Source organism: Malaclemys terrapin, chromosome 10, assembly GCF_027887155.1.
Source record: "Malaclemys terrapin pileata isolate rMalTer1 chromosome 10, rMalTer1.hap1, whole genome shotgun sequence".
Lineage (NCBI taxonomy): Eukaryota > Metazoa > Chordata > Testudines > Emydidae > Malaclemys > Malaclemys terrapin.
This window is the reverse complement of record NC_071514.1, coordinates 70,415,500-70,431,966: the sequence shown is the minus strand read 5'-3', so window position 1 is coordinate 70,431,966 and position 16,467 is coordinate 70,415,500. Positions and strand designations below refer to the sequence as shown.

Below are 16,467 nucleotides of genomic sequence, written 5' to 3'. Positions count from 1 at the left end.
AAATACAGTGAAAAACCTGTTCTTCCAACTTACCAGGTCTCTAAGTAGCATCAATTTACAAACTGGCAAATTATGATGATTAGTTGTTCTATTTGTTTAAAGACTCTAAGAAAAGTTTTATATAACCTAGCAAACCTGCAGCATAAGATGTAACCCAAAGGGAAAAAAACCTTCTCAATAAGGAATTCAATTTCCAAAGCGAATCTGGAATTGTGGATTCCTTAAAATTTCCAACCGTTCCACTAGCAGTGCAGTTTCATCAGAGATAGTAATGGTGGTGTGGAGGGAGGCTGGCTACTGGTGTTTTAACTGGCTACTGTATTATCTTACCCAGCTCAGCAGAGGTCTCTGAGACATGGTGGTTCAAATGCCAGTAGCAACCTTTACCCTGTCTATTCTAATCACTGTTGCTACCACTGATAGAGCTACGCTAGTGCTAGCAATAGAAAATATTAAGAAAAATATTAGTGTGGACAAGACCTGGGATTTCTGAATTTTAGATTGTTGAACAGCAAATACCATGCTTTCCATTTGGTCTTGGTTTTATTTTGGTCTTAACTTTTATTCACAAAAGTTATTTATTTTGTGTTTGTTTCTTTGTTTTTGAAAAGGCAAATATGTTATGAAGTGTCCAACTTTGGGGCAGAGAGATGGGGTCAGAGTACTGATACTAAGAAGAGCTAGGAATTTTCTGATACAAATGTTCTTTTTGCCCTGGTGGAAATAAAACATGATAAATATTGTGATGATCTGAGTGGTGAGCTAAAGAAGGCATGCACCACTTCTGGTAGGGATCAGTATTTGGGCCCTGATTAAGGAAAGCTATTAAGTACATGTTTAAGTTCCAGTGATGCCAAGGGGATTTAAACACAAGCTTAAAGTCAAGTATATGCTCGGGGTGCTTTCCTGGATCGGAACCTTGGTTAGCTCCAGATTCCGTATAGGATCCCTTGATAGCTGAAATATCAGATATACATACAGCTTTGATGAGCTACTTCAGATAATTTACGACCCTGGTAATTTAGTCTGTCCAAATGTCTGATATCTTTTACAGGTACAGCCAAAAGCAGCATATGCTTGCTCCTCAGAATACAATACATACATACTACAGCTCAAATTCTGCTTAGATTTAGATTCCTTGCAACTTCACTGAAGTCATTAGGGATGCATCTAACCCAGTCTTTAGTATTAAAAGGACTTCAAAACATGGCTCTCTGGACCTTAGGTAAGAATAGGTAATTGGTGCATAAGAAGGTTCCACTTTTTATTTGTTTTTATAAGAACATAAGAATGGCCATACTGGTCAGACCAATGGTCCATCTAACCCAGTATCCTGTCATCCAACAGCAACCAGTGTCAGATGCTTCAGGGGGAATGAACAGAACAGGGCAATTATTGAGTAATCCATCCCCTATCATACAGTCCCAGCTTCTGGCAGTCAGAGGTTTAAGGACACCCAGAGCAAGGTTTCAGAGTAACAGCCGTGTTAGTCTGTATCTGCAAAAAGAAGAACAGGAGTACTTGTGGCACCTTAGAGACTAACAAATTTATTAGAGCATAAGCTTTCGTGGACTACAGCCCACTTCTTCGGATGCATATAGAATGGAACATATATTGAGGAGATATATATACACACATACAGAGAGCATAAACAGGTGGGAGTTGTCTTACCAACTCTGAGAGGCCAATTAATTAAGAGAAAAAAAACTTTTGAAGTGATAATCAAGCTAGCAGAGTACATCTGTACTCGGCTAGCTTGATTATCACTTCAAAAGTTTTTTTTCTCTTAATTAATTGGCCTCTCAGAGTTGGTAAGACAACTCCCACCTGTTTATGCTCTCTGTATGTGTGTATATATATCTCCTCAATATATGTTCCATTCTATATGCATCCGAAGAAGTGGGCTGTAGTCCACGAAAGCTTATGCTCTAATAAATTTGTTAGTCTCTAAGGTGCCACAAGTACTCCTGTTCTTCTTTTTCCAGAGCAAGGTTGCATCCCTGACCATCTTGGCTAATAGCTACTGATGGACCTATCCTCCATGAACGTATCTAATTCTTTTATGAAACCAGTTATACTTTTGGCCTTCACAGCATTCTCCAGTAACAAATTTAATAGGTGGACTGTGCATTGCGTGAAGAGGTAGTTCTTTACGTTTGATTTAACCCTGCTGCCTGTTAAATTTCATTAGGTGACTCCTGGTTTGTGTGTTAAATGAATGGATAATTAACACTTCCCTATTCACTTTCTTCACACCATTCATGATAGACCACTATATCATATCTCCCCTTAATCATCTCTTTTCTAAGAATAACAGTCTAAGCTTATTCAGTAATATTGTGAATATTTCTAAGGCTAAATAAAATATTCAGTACTCTCACATGTGTATGAGTTAAATAATCAATCACCAATTGCAGTATCTAGTATATCCTCTAGCAAGGGACTATATTCTGGTCTTGCAGGGAGAAGGATTTGATGATGTGGTAGTTTTTTTTTTCCATCATAAACTACCACAACCGAAAAGAAAAGCATACATCTTCTAGTAACCTTAACGGTCCTCAATTTCAGTTGCTTTCAATCAGATTTTAAAGGAAGAAACATAGCAACAGTAACTAGGTCAGACTTATTTTTTCAGCATTTCTTGGGCTTCATTAGTTCATGCAGATCCTGTACTGACATTCACTCAGGCAGACCCTTGTGTCTGCACAGAGCCCCACTGATGTTATGTTGCATCTTATGTTGACTTCAGTGGGAGTCTGCATGCACTCAGGGATCCATCAAGGCACAGTGCGGTGCAGGATTGGAGCCTATTAGCCCTTTTAAAAACAATATGCATTTCAGAAAATACTTACCATATAGAAACTGGAACTTTCAGCCTCATTCCTGCTAGCTCCTGATAAATCAAAACTATCTTCTTTTCTTTGCACATCAATGTAATATTTTCTAGACAAAACATATTTTCCAGTTTCAGTAAAGAAAAATAGAAAGTAGGATAGGCAAACTTTTTGGAGTTTGGGATCTTGTGAATCTCTTGCCTATTTCTTAGAGTTGTAAATCTAGTTCATGTTATCTGACTATTTCAGGTCTAATTTAAGTTCATCTTTCCACCTTCATCCCCAAGAGTTATTCCATTTAAAAACAAAAATCTAGTTTTCTAGCAAAAAAGAAGCCTGTGCTATTTATTAGAGTCAGAAGTACTCACTTCCTTAAGGGATTCCTCAGCACCTGACAAAAAAGTTAGGCTTGCATGAACAGGAGCCTCTGTATACAGTATATACAGAGAGGCTGTATTAGTAGTAGTATTGGATTCTTATACTCTGTTCCCCTTTTCAACTGCTCCCTAAGCAAAATGTTAACCCAGTAACATTTTACTTTGAGCTGAACTATCGAACAATACTAGAGACAATTTGACCTATTTCTAACACTAATCCATAGCCATTTACTCCCCGCATCTCTGTTCACCCCTCTCCCAGTCACCACTCACTGTCTGTCTTCTACCACGCACTAACCACCCATTCCCACTCACTTGTCCCCCTTGTACTCATGCACAACACCCGTGTGCACTTCCCTTACATACAGTGATGAGCTCCCAAAATCCTAAGAACCGGTTCCCTACCGGGTCCTCGGTGGCACTTCGGTGGCAGCGGGGTCTTCACTCACTCCAGGTTTTCAGCGGCAGGTTCTTCACCCAGAGCAAGTGAAGGACCTGCCGCCGAAGACCCGGTAGGGAACCGCGCGGTGAATACAAGCCCCATGTCACATATATATCTATACATCCCCCATGTACTCCATGTTCATGCACAAACCCCATACCTATACACTGTTCATCCAAATACACACCCTCAGATATCCATATACCGCTCATGCACCAACTGTAACGAGGCATCCCCACATTCCTGAGTAACCACACAGTCCTCATGCCTATAATGCAACTAGGGTGACCAGATGATAACTCGAAAATGTCGGGAGCGCCGCAGGGGGAGCGCCTTTTCAATTGTTACACTCACCCGGCACGTCCGGGTCTTCGGAGGCACTTCTTTCTTTGGCGGCAAGGTTTATTACCCGCCACCAAAATGCCGCCGAAGACCATCAGCGACTGAAGGACCCGCCGCCGAAGTGCCACTGAAGATCCGGGCGTGCCGGGTGACTGTAACAATTGAAAAGGTGTTCCCCCTGCCTGTCACTGCCGCCTAATCAAAAAGGAAAAGAAAGAAAAAAAAAAAAGAAAAAAAAAAGGGCCGCCACACCCGAAACAAAATATTGGGAAAAATGGCGTCCCGACCGTACTTCGGTCGGGACGTAGGACAAACTGCTTGATATCGGGACAGTCCCGATTTTATTGGGACGTCTGTTCACCCTAAATGCAACCATCATACTCATATGCCTGAAATCCCATCCCCATGTATCCCTGGGCAACCCCATATCCACTCATCACCCTATCCTATGCACCACCCTATTCTGATACACTCACCATACACCCCTAAACTCATGCTCCCTCCATGTGCCCCCTATACTCATGCAATATCCATGTGTAACCCACACAGCTTCTGGCTGTGGTGTTCTGTCCCATCTAGTGGTGCCAAGACCACTTAGCGAGAGAGATTAATGAGTTTGCTCTACAGCCTGAGCTAACAAGCAGTTGGCTTTTAGCTCATGACGACCAGGGTCTGCCGGCGTTACACATGCACATTGAAACCCGCAATCCTCTATTCCCAGTCCCACCCCATATACATGTCCTCACCCCTCACCATACCCAGGCGCTCTCCTGCACTCCCCATCCCCCTGGAGCCCCGCTCACCAACGCACCCGCCACCCTGCTCCCCATATGCACACGTTCCTCTCCCCCGCTTACAGTCTATGAGCCACGGAGCGGGTGAGGCCCCTGGTGGAGACTCGCCCCGGCATATCCCCGCAGCAGGCAGCACAGTCCCGCATTCTGGTTGTCATGGCAGCCAGAGGGACGCTCGCCTGTGACTGACAGTACTTCTCTCCAATGGGGAGGAAGCCATAGAGGCCGAGGAGACAATCGGATCGGCACAGGGGCGGGAAGGCTGTACGCCATTTTGAGCGAGCCTTCTGGATACGTCATCACTCCGCGCCGAGGTGAGGAGGTTCCAGGCCTGGGTCAGGGCTATGGAGGCAGCTGTGGCTCCGGCCGTGAGGGGGCTGCGCGCGGGCTGCCAGCGTCTCCGCTACGGGGCAGGTACGGGGGCCACAACTTTCCCCTCTCATGGCAAAAGTGGGGTACCCGCTTCCCGCGTCACTGCCCCTAGCGCCCACCCCCTCCTTGGGGTACCCCCTTTTCCCCGTCACCTTCCGGGTCATTCCATCTCTGCCACTCTCTGGGGTCACGCCCCCCCAATGTCCTCTCCCGTCCCTGGGTTCACCCCTTCCTCCAATATGTTATTACCTTCTGGGGTCACTCGTCCATCCTCTTCTTGGGGTCACTGAATGAAATTAATAGGCAGCAGGTTTAAAACAAATAAAAGGAAGTATTTTTTCACACAACACATAGTCAACCTGTGGAACTCCTTGCCAGAGGATGTTGTGAAGGACAAGACTATAACAGGGTTAAAAAAAGAACTAGATAAATTCATGGAGGATAGGTCCATCAACAGTTATTAGCCAGGATGGGCAGGGATGGTGTGCCTAGCCTCTGTTTCCCAGAAGCTGGGAATGTGTGACAGGGAATGGATCAGTGGATGATTACCTGTTCATTCCCTCTGGGGCACCTGTCATTGGCCACTGTCGGAAGACAGGATACTGGGCTAGGTGGACCTTTGGTCTGACCCAATATGGCCGTTCTTATGGGGTCACCCCTTCCTGTCATACTCTGTCCCCTTGCAGGTTTACAGTTATCTCCACCCTCTCTTATCCCCACCCTGGAGTCATCTCCCACCAGCTCATCCCGTTCCAGGGTCATCCATCACCCCTGTGCTTCATCCCTACTCTTGGGGTCATCTGAGCCCCTTTGAGGCTAATCTCCCATATCCCACTTTCACACTAAGGTCACCTGTCATCTGTTCCCCTTCTCCCCGTTTTCCATTCCTGACTCAGAATCCCTCCCCCCGCATCACACTGGAGTCATGTATCACAAAGGGGTAAGTAAGTAGGTACAACATTGAGTAAATGGTGTGTGCATTCCGTGTTAAGTGTTTGTATGGATATTTTATTAAGACTTCCCTCACTTTCAGTGGTAGTAGAGAATTATAGCTCACATAAGTTGTATCTCTGTTTGACAGGTTCTGAAAGAAAATGGAGTTTGCAGTCAAAACACACTTCTTTCAGATTTTGTAGTACTGGAATGACCTTGGACAACATCAACAAGCCAACCATAGATCGCATAATCAGGGTGGATCATGCAGGGGAGTATGGGGCAAATCGTATTTATGCTGGGCAAATGGCTGTGCTAGGTAGAACTACAGTAGGGCCAGTCATTCAGGTTAGTATGTGTGGTCTAACTTCATCTTATCTTTAAGCTTCTTATATACTCAAAGACATATTCTTTAGCTCAAGTACAATAAAATAAATTACAAGGCTATAATTTAAGGTTTGCAATATTTACTTTAAAACAACTGGTCTTACAAAAGCTCTTCCTATGGTAAAATATAAGTATGACACGTAACATAGTGATCGATTGGCTGATGAGTAGGGTCATACCAAATTCATGGTCCATTTTGGTCAATTTCACGGTCATAGGATTTTTAAAATCATAAATGTCATGATTTCAGCTATTTAAATCTGAAATGTCATGGTGTTGTAAATGACCCAAAAAGGAATTGTGGCGGGGTCACAAGGTTATTGTATGTGCGGGTTGCGGTACTGCTACCCTTACTTCTGTGCTGCTGCTGGTGGCAGCGCTGTCTTCAGAGCTGGGCAATTGGAGAGCGGCAGCTGCTGGCTGGGATCCCAGCTCTGAAGGCAGAGCTGCTGCTAGCAGCAGCAGCAGCACAGAAGTTAGGATCACATGGTATGATATTGCCACTCTTACTTCTGTGCTGCTGCCTGTAGAGCTGGGCCCTCAGTCAGCAGCAGCCACTTTCCAGCCTCCCAGCTCTGGTATGATATTGCCATCCTTACTTCTGCACTGCTGCTGGTAGGGCGCTGCCTTCAAGCTGGGCAACCAGGCAACAGCCGCCGTTCTCCAGCCACGCAGCTCTGAAGGCAGCGCAGAAGTAAGGGTGATGATACCACAATTCTCCTAAAATAAACTTGCAGCCCCTCTTCAACTCCCTTTTGGGTCAGGACTCCCAGTTTGAGAAGTGCTGGTCTCCCTTGTGAAATCTGTATAGTATAGAGTAAAAGCACACAAAAGACCAGATTTCACAGGAGGGGACCAGATTTCACGGTCCGTGACGTGTTTTTCATGGTGGTGAATTTGGTAGGGCCCAACTGCTGAGTGAATCATAGACACACAGTTGTTGCAGTGGTGTGACAAAGGCTTCGTTATGTTTTAGGTGTCAGATTATTGTAAAATAAAACTCATTTTATATGTAAAAAGGAATGAGGGAAAGCTGTGAAATAACTGTTCATATTCCCTTTTCCCAAAATGTTAACTAATTACTGACTATAAATAGGTTTTAACAAAACCTAATAGTAAAGTTTTAACAAATCTGACCAATGAATTCCTCTTAATTCGTCAACTTTCATTCTTGCTTCTTCTGTTGTCATCATTTCCTAATTTTTCAGTCCTCATAGAGTTTTCTATGTTAGACAGGACCTGAATTTCTAATGTAAAAGCAAACAAGAGAGGGGAAAAGACACACAACCCATCCCTACCTGTGCACCTTTCAGGCCCTGTTTGTGTACCCCAGAGAAAAAACAGTCACAAGCCAATTTAATTTATTTTGTAGATCACCTTTAAAAATCAAATTAGCATGAGTGAAGTTAACATCCATTGAATTTTTTCTCTACATTTATAGTTAATGCTTATTTTCTATTATGTTTTTTCTATAATTTTATTTCTGTTGCAGCAAATGTGGGATCAAGAAAAGGACCATCTGAAAAAGTTTAATGAGTTAATGGTCACATTTAGAGTTCGACCTACTGTTTTATTGCCTTTTTGGAATGTTGCAGGGTTTGCTTTAGGTGAGTGCATAGTCTTATTGATGTTATAATAATTTAGGTTGGAATGTTTTGTTTGAATTAATTTGTTTGATAATTACAGGTGCTGGAACTGCTTTACTTGGAAAAGAAGGTGCAATGGCTTGCACTGTGGCAGTGGAAGAGAGCATATCAGATCATTATAACAGCCAGATCAGAACACTAATGGAGGAGGATCCAGAAAAATACAAAGAATTATTACAGGTATGTGAATGTAGTTTAAAGGTATTTCACATATTCTCTGAACAGTATATTGAGACAGTATTTTTCAAATGACATAAATATGGCATTTGGGTTTGCAGCAGATTATTTTCTCACTGCTAGTTCAGAACACTAAAGGCAGTGAAACACTCAAAATGAAAAGTGTTACGTTTCAATTAGCTGTTGGATTAAATGTAAATCTCTGAGACCACAGCTACAGAGCCCATTTCTAGTAGTTGCAATCTGTTTTTTGATGGGGACAGAAGAGGCAGCCTATGGTGCCCAAACATTTTAATTTAATGGGAGGGACTAGAGAAAAAGAAAATGTACAAATTGTTATAATGTACCATGTGGCATGCTTTGGTTATATTGGGTCTGACAATATCATTGCAACTCCAGATACCTTGCAGGCTTTGAGAGCAGCTGATCTCTCACCTTCACTTGGATTAGGAACCTCTGTCCTAGTCTTTTAAAATTTAATACCTTTGGGCCACAATCCTGAGTTGAGCTCTTAATGGGCAGACAACTGTGCATGTGCATAGCCCTGTTGATTTCAATAGGAGGTCTACCTGTGAGGAGCTTGTTATAAGGTGAGGGCCTAAGAACTCAGTTGTAACAACCCATTGACCACTACTGCCTAGTCAGTTATACATGGGCTGACCTGCAGTGGAGGTTGGGCTGCTCCAGATCCCAGTCTCATAGGCCCAAGACTGGGATTTGAAGTAGCCCAAATTCTGTTGTTGATTAGCATCTGCAAGACTGGGTGAGAGATGAGCTGTGAGCACAAAGGTATCATGTTAAAAAAAGCTGGTCTGTGTACCAGTAAAAATACAAGACAAAACAATGACACTGAATGCAAGACCAGGATAGAGGGAATATCAAGAACTCAAATTGTCCAGCAGAGTAAGATGTTCTAACTTTGATGTCTGGAGACCCTGAGCACGTCTTTGGCAAAAGTGTATTTTATTTTTCTTTTGATTTATACAAATATAAAAAGAGGAGCCTATGCAAAGCCCTACATGAGGAAAGCTGTCATGTATGATAGAAAAATCTCACATCATTAGTTCACATGTTTTGCTTGAAGGTATTTGGTTTAATAATTTCTGCAATCTGTACTTCACAAAGAAGAAATTTTTGCATTTTATATTCAGCTCATAGCTTGAGTCCTAGTTCTTTCTCTTCTAGGCTTTGATCCTGAAAGTTGTTCCATACAAGGGGAAACTTGAATCCTCATGGACTGGGCTATGAATCCTCCACTGGAGCCTCATGGACTTGGGCTATTAAAAAATAGAATATAATTTATTTAAATATTTTTGAATGTTTTCTACATTTTCAAATATATTTATTTCAATTACCACACAGAATACAAAGTGTACAGTGTTCACTTTATATTTATTTTTATTACAGGTATTTGCACTGTAAAAAAACAAAAGAAATAGTATTTTTCAATTCACCTAATACAAGTACTGTAGTACAATCTCTTTATCATGAAAGTTGAACTTACAAATGTAGAATTATGTACAAAAAATAACTGCATTCAAAAATAAAAATGTCAAACTTTAGACTAGAGCCTATAAGTCCACTTAGTCCTACTTCTTATTCAGCCAATTGCTCAAACAAAGAAGTTTGTTTACATTTGCAGGAGATAATGCTGCCCGCTTCTTGTTCGCAATGTCACCTGAAAGTGAGAACAGGCATTCCCATGGCACTGTTGTAGCCAGCGTTGTAAGATATTTGCATGCCAGATGCGCTGAAGATTTATATGTCCCTTCATGCTCCAACCACCATTCCAGGGAACATTCGTCCATGCTGATGACAGGTTGTGCTCGATAACAATCCAAAGCAGTGTGGACTGACGCATGTTCATTTTCATCACCTGAGTCAGATGAAACCAGCAAAAGGTTGATTTTCTTTTTTGGTGTTTTGGGTTCTGTAGTTTCCGCATCTGAGTGTTGCTCTTTTAAGACTTCTGAAAGCATGCTCCACACCTCGTCCCTCTCAGATTTTGAAAGGCACTCCAGATTCTTAAACCATAGGTCAAGTGCTATAGCTATCTTTAGAAATCTCACTTTGGTACCTTCTTTGCCTTTTGTCAAATCTGCAGTGAAAGTGTTCTTAAAATGAACAACATGTGCTGGGTCATCATCTGAGACTGCTATAGCACGAAATATATGGCACAATGCAGGTAAAACAAGAGCAGGGGACATACAATTCTCCCCCAAGGAGTTCAGTCACAAATTTTATTAATGCATTATTTTTTTAACAAGCATCATCAAAATGGAAGCATGTCTTCCGGAATGGTGGACGAAGCATGAAGGGGCATATGTATGTTTAGCATATATGCCTCATAAATACTTTGCAATGCCAGCTACAAAAGTGCCATTCAAATGCCTGTTCTTATTTACCATGTCACCAGAAAGTGAGAAGAGGGCAGCATTATCACCTGCAAATGTAAACAAACTTGTTTGTCTTAGCGATTGGCTGAACAAGAAGTAGGACTGAGTGGACTTATAGGCTCTGAAGTTTCACGTTGTTTTGTTTCTGAGTACAGTTATGTAACAAAAAAAATCTACATTTGGAAGTTGCACTTTCACGACAAAGAGATTGCACAACAGTACTTGTATGAGGTAAATTGAAAAATAATATTTCTTTTATCATTTTTATAGTGCAAATATTTATAATCAAAAATAATATACACTTTGATTTCAATTACAACACATAATACAATCTATATGAAAATGTAGAAAAACATCCAAATATTTAATACATTTCAGTTGGTATTCTATTGTTTAGCAGTGAGATTAAAACTGCCATTAATAGCGATTAATTTTTTTAATGGTGATAAATATTTTCTGTATAGTTCCAAAAACATAGTATGAGCTTCTTTATATCAGAAGTTGTTTCCTCATACACCATAGCTATAGGTTCTTCTAACGGGAAATTGTGGGGAGGGGATTTTTCAAAAGCATTCAGTTTCCTGCAGGTCTTGATCTCAGATATTGTCCCTCGAGTGATGATGTGGCCAGAAGTATGTGGTTTATGTACAGTTTTGTCATCTGGATGATTGATGTGTAGGTGAAAACTGTTACTAATCTGGTACCATTTCTTTTAAAAAGATAATAAAGAAGTTCCGAGATGATGAGCTGGAGCACCATGATGTAGGGCTTGACCACAATGCAGAATTGGTAGGCATAGAGCATTTATTCATTGCTGTTGATCATTGCTATGCATCCAGTTGTGATGGTCTCTCCTTCTCTTTGTGCAAATGAATGTATAGCGCGTGGATGGGAAAATAACAGTGCAATAATAATTCTTTATTCTTTCTCGGGAGGCAGGTATAAGATAACACTGAAGGTGCCTTCACCAGAATCTGAAATGATGCTGAATTTTTTTCCAGCAACTGAGTAGCATCCCGTTATGCTGCTGTTAAAACTAGTTCGTTGTTCCTAGCTAACTAGTTCAATTCTGCTTTTGTTTTTTCAAATCGTGGCTTAATTTGAGTTTTCTTAAAAGATCAGATTAGTAAGTGAGTCTTTTGTCAGATAGAGTAATCTATCCCTTTCAGTCTTGGGAATCCAGATATCACCTTGATATACCAAACACAGTTTACCATATTGGTTTAGGATGAAACTCTGGACCAAATTATTCCTTCTCGTAATGCCTCGTGAGCTCTGTGTAGTCCCTCTACTGTTTTCCCACCTCTGTGTGGGGGACCTGAAAGAGTTCTGTTATGTGGAGGGAAGGGGCATATTTTTCTCACATACAATATATTTCAGTGCAAGGTAAGGCTCTTTAATTAAAAAAAAAAAAAAAAAGGCTATTTTTCCTGTTCTGAGAAAGCAATATTGTTTGTCTAATGTAGATGAAAACAAATCTTCATATATTTCATTTTTTTTAAATTAATGCATGCCTTGTTTCCACAAATCTATTTTTTTTAATTAAGACGTCATCCAGTGACTAATTATCTTTCTCTTTCATAGGCACCAGCTTATTCACTTTTGAAGACTGCTATACAAATTGGATGTAAAGCTGCAATATTTTTATCAGAGCGAATTTAGCACTCTATTTTTCAATAATATAAAAGATTATGGTATTAAATTAAGACTTAACCAGTGCACTTGTGAAACTAGATATTTTTTACAGTAATTGACTTTTTTTTCTTCTTTGTATAAAGGATCTGATTCTGCCACTCTTATTTATGCTAAGTAGTATCTTGCTCAACAGGTATTTTCATCGAAATTAGTGGGGCTACATGTGGAGTAATATACTTACAATGTGAGTATGGATGGTAGAATTGGGTTCTTATTGACTAAATTAAAAGGCTGTTTTTTAACCAGAAAAAATCTGTTGTTTTTGCAAGTATTCACAAGGTGGCAGTAAAGCGTGTGTCTATGTAATAGTATATAGCTTTAGTATTAGTCTTCTGTACTTATACAGACTTTTAAAAATGAGCTAATCCTACAATTTAATTTAAAACAATACATTTAGCACGGATTATTTTATGAGTTTTATTTTCAGGGAAAGTAAATCAGGTTCTGGTAACAATATTTCCCTCATATGTCTCAAATAAAGGTCTGTTATATCAATGAAATAGACCCCTGTAATGACTTTCAACTTTGTATTCTTGGGCCTAATTCTGAAGTTTAGTCAGAAATTCCCTTTGTCCTGAATGTGTACAGAAAAAGTCGGCCCTATATACTTGATTTAAAGCAGAAGGAGACAGATACTAGCTGCAATTAGCAACAGTGTTTCTTTTTATGAGTTTTAGCTCTTCCTATCCTATCTCTTCCCAGGTCTTCTATGGCATTGATTGGATAGACACATACCAGCTTTCACAGTGCAAGGGAATAGGGTTCCCCAAACCTCTTAAAAGCACCCTAGCATGAGAGCAATTGAAATAAACCAGACAAAATTCTGACTGCATCTTTCACAAGAAGTGCAAACTGTCAATGCCTGGTGATGACCGAGAAATACAGACCACACTGTGCAATAATGCAGTTGGTATATCTTTAAACTGGAGGGATCGCTACCAGTTAATACGGCAGAAGTACAGATTTTACAAAACTCTTTTCTGGAGCCCTGGAATGGAGATGGTTAATGGCCTCAAGCTGCCAAAGAGTAGGATTGGGATGTGAATTTCCTCATGCTTCACTTCCAGATGAGACGGGTACAGCTTGTTTAGTAGGGGACTACTCACACAATAAAGGAGATGGACAGGAGCTTGGGCCAGGTACTGCCCAATGTTCCTTCTGCCTAAAGCACCTCCTGCCCATTCTTCCATTGTCACTGCCTCCTAGGGAAGGTGTGATCAAAAAGAAAACTTTAAAGGGAATTCGGCCCAGTTTTTTCACACACACAGATTCCTTTTTAACATTTTATAGTTTAATAATGAGTCAGGCCACTTTAATGCTACTTATGGCAGAGACTGAAACGCTTCCATTATTTTCACAGTGACCTCTGCAGTGTTTAAGCAAAATCACTTCCGGAATGTATGCCAGTTAGATGTGCTGACCTATTGCTATTAAGTCATTTGAGGTCACTGTTAAATTTGTGTTAAAGTGCAAGTTTGAAGCTGGGATATGTATTGATTTTGGTTGTCTGTTGGAGACAGGCTTTCACTTCTATCAACGGTGTTGTATGAAGATGGAAAGGAATGTAAAAGTCTGTCCTCTTAAATTATGGAAACAAAAAGTTAGGGTTTTGGGTGGAGGGAGTGTGTCCTGTTCCAACCTTACCTGCTACTAAACATAGTTCTTGTTCGCTAATCTAGTTTTCATCCTTTCCATTGAATGGAGAGCATTGAGCTTGTTTGCCAGATTAGAAATAGAATCATTTTGTTGTTCATGATTAAAATTTGTAGCATATCAAGCCCTGTTTCTTACAGACAAACCGAACAGTGGTGGAGAAGTGATTGAAAAGCTGGCTCACAAGTGTTGGGGGATAGCATTTTTTCGTGACTTCTTTGCAAAGGAGGGAATCACAAGGTGAGAAACAGAGTATCTCGGAGGTTCTGCTCATGCCACTATTGTTGAAGTGTTGTTAGCATTACCAATATAAAACCTCTTTTACAAGGGGCTTATAATGCATCTGTAAAAATTCATTCCTAGCTAAAACTTGGCATTTAAGGTTTCTGCAAGAGGATGATTTCCCTACCCCCTTAAATTTGGTCAGAAAAGGTAGATCTTCAAATAGAAACTTTTTGTATGCTCCCTATCACTAGTCACAATGGCTCTTTATATAAACAACAACAACAAAACCATCTAATTGGACAGGCAGTGAAATAAATTCTGTTCTCAGCTAACCAGTATGGATCTGGAGAAACTCCATTCACTTTTAATGAGTTGAAGTGGACATCACTGAAGTCATTTACATTGTTTAAATGAAGTATAATTTGGTCACAGTCCTTAGTCTCTTCACTCACCCACTGGACCCACTCGACCCATTGGCTTTAACTCCTCTAAATCACTGAGTTGATGGGGAGTGGGAGTACAAGGAAGTAAACTCTTCCAAGAGACTTCCTGGCTGAACCCCAGGAAGCTGTGACCAGCACAGATGTGACTTACATTAGTATTGAGCTAATGGTGTTCTCTCCCCTGGTTAATGCATTCATTTGATGTAAATGTTTGCCTACAGTGGAATCTAGATCTCCTGGTTCTATTCTCTATCCACTGGCTCATTCTGCCTCCCTTTTACTTCGTGTGCTCATCTTCTCAGTAGGGAGAGAATTTTTTTAAACACTTGCTCATCGGCAGACCTGTTGGATCTGTAAAGCAGCATGGGGCAATGGGTGTTTTTGACATGTTCCATATTGTACCCTGTACATGACACGCACATTCTGCAGGAATATTGCACACATTATCAAGTTGTTTTTCTTAAGATTCTTAGCTAAGGCTTACCTATACTTGGAAATTTACTGAAATAACTATTGTGGAATCATTATTTTTGTATAAGGCCCTGGAATAAGAGTGCTTTTTTCTGATTTAGCTTAATCCACTATAATCCTTTTCCCATTACAGCCTGATTAGTTCGAAACCTGTTAGTATTTAAGATGTCTGTGAAGTCACAAAGCAGAACACTTACATGTCGATTTTAGGACACGTGAAATGCATAGGCATCATTCATCATAAAAACATCATCCCTGTAGGCTAATAGTCTAATTTTGGAGAGCCTGGAAGACCGGGCTTCCCAGCAATTTGTGGAAATTTTTGATTTAGCAGAAAGTGACTTTTCCATTGGAAAATCCTTCTGATAGAAGAGTCCCAACCAGCGGTAGAAATTGCCTTTTTGGCTGTTAGATGATCATTATAAGCAAGTCCATGAAACAGTGATATTCCCCAATCTGGTATAGGTAGCTGTTAAATCTGCCTTTTGCCGTCATAGATGGTTCTAACAGGTGTTTTGGTGCTAAGGAGTTAAATTATTATTGGCTTATTAGTACTCCAGCAAGCTATATCATTCTTTACTTCTAGGCATGTGTCACTTTTATAGGTGCAGAGTTCTTTATTGCTTATCAAAACTTCTAAGATCATTGCAAGAGTAATCTCCAATTTGATCCTCACAGCTGAAAGCCCCACTGTTCATTATAAGGGATGGATAATCACATCAGTCAATAGGAACTGGCTGCTGGGATTGCTGCATTTTTCATGGCTGCCCTGTGGTAGTTGGCTCTACTCAGAGGCAGGCAGGCATACATTGGGTCTGGTGTTTAGCTGGTGAGTAGAGATTATAATTTTAGCTTGGAATGTTGATTTTAGATGGGAGTGCTGTTTAAGAGATTTTAATTATTCAAAAAACAAAACAAAACCCTATATTTTTTTAAGATGTAAGATTGTTCTGTAAAGTGTTCTTTGCAATGATCCACCATACACCACAACCTGGATAATTCTTAAACAGATGCAGGGTCACCAGCCACCCAATTGTTTTATTGGGGCAAGAATCCTGTTTTGATGGTTCACTCTGTAAGGATTGATGGAATAAAATGAGCTGCCAGGCAGCTTTGAGGGAGAACATTGGTCAACTGACTGATCACTATTGCCAGCTTGGTAGGATTTCATAATTGTGCTCTCAGCTACTGGTAATGGCATTACAACACACTTCCCTCTGGCTTCATCCTCACAGGTCACTTTAGTTTACTAATGACATGTGAGAGGTGAAGCAGGAGGG

The 16,467-nt window shown here is 40.6% G+C and overlaps 3 protein-coding genes across 5 annotated transcripts in view; 2 read left to right on the top strand and 1 right to left on the bottom strand.

Moving 5' to 3' along the window:
- LOC128844268 (uncharacterized) overlaps positions 1 to 5,081 on the bottom strand; it is a 41,203-nt gene extending 36,122 nt beyond the window's left edge. The window contains exons 1-2 of one of the 3 annotated variants that reach the window (XM_054041835.1): positions 4,853 to 5,081; positions 2,853 to 2,943 (exon numbers count right to left, since the gene is read on the bottom strand). In XM_054041835.1, the coding sequence (XP_053897810.1) occupies positions 2,853 to 2,943; positions 4,853 to 4,947 (186 nt within the window). In that variant the 5' untranslated portion in view covers positions 4,948 to 5,081. The remainder of the gene's footprint in view (positions 1 to 2,852; positions 2,944 to 4,852) is intronic. The other 2 variants (XM_054041834.1, XM_054041833.1) reach the window with 2 other exon arrangements.
- Positions 5,082 to 5,094: 13 nt separating this feature from the next.
- Positions 5,095 to 12,895, top strand: COQ7 (coenzyme Q7, hydroxylase). Its single transcript, XM_054041841.1, has 6 exons — positions 5,095 to 5,203; positions 6,243 to 6,442; positions 7,974 to 8,088; positions 8,168 to 8,307; positions 11,421 to 11,489; positions 12,285 to 12,895. The coding sequence occupies exons 1-6, from the start codon at positions 5,134 to 5,136 to the stop codon at positions 12,360 to 12,362; spliced, it is 672 nt and encodes a 223-aa protein (XP_053897816.1). The 5' UTR covers positions 5,095 to 5,133; the 3' UTR covers positions 12,363 to 12,895.
- Positions 12,896 to 12,973: 78 nt separating this feature from the next.
- Positions 12,974 to 16,467, top strand: part of LOC128844272 (palmitoleoyl-protein carboxylesterase notum2-like) — a 41,190-nt gene continuing 37,696 nt past the window's right edge. The window contains 1 exon segment of the mRNA XM_054041842.1: positions 12,974 to 14,288. The gene's annotated coding sequence lies outside the window, so the exon portion shown is untranslated.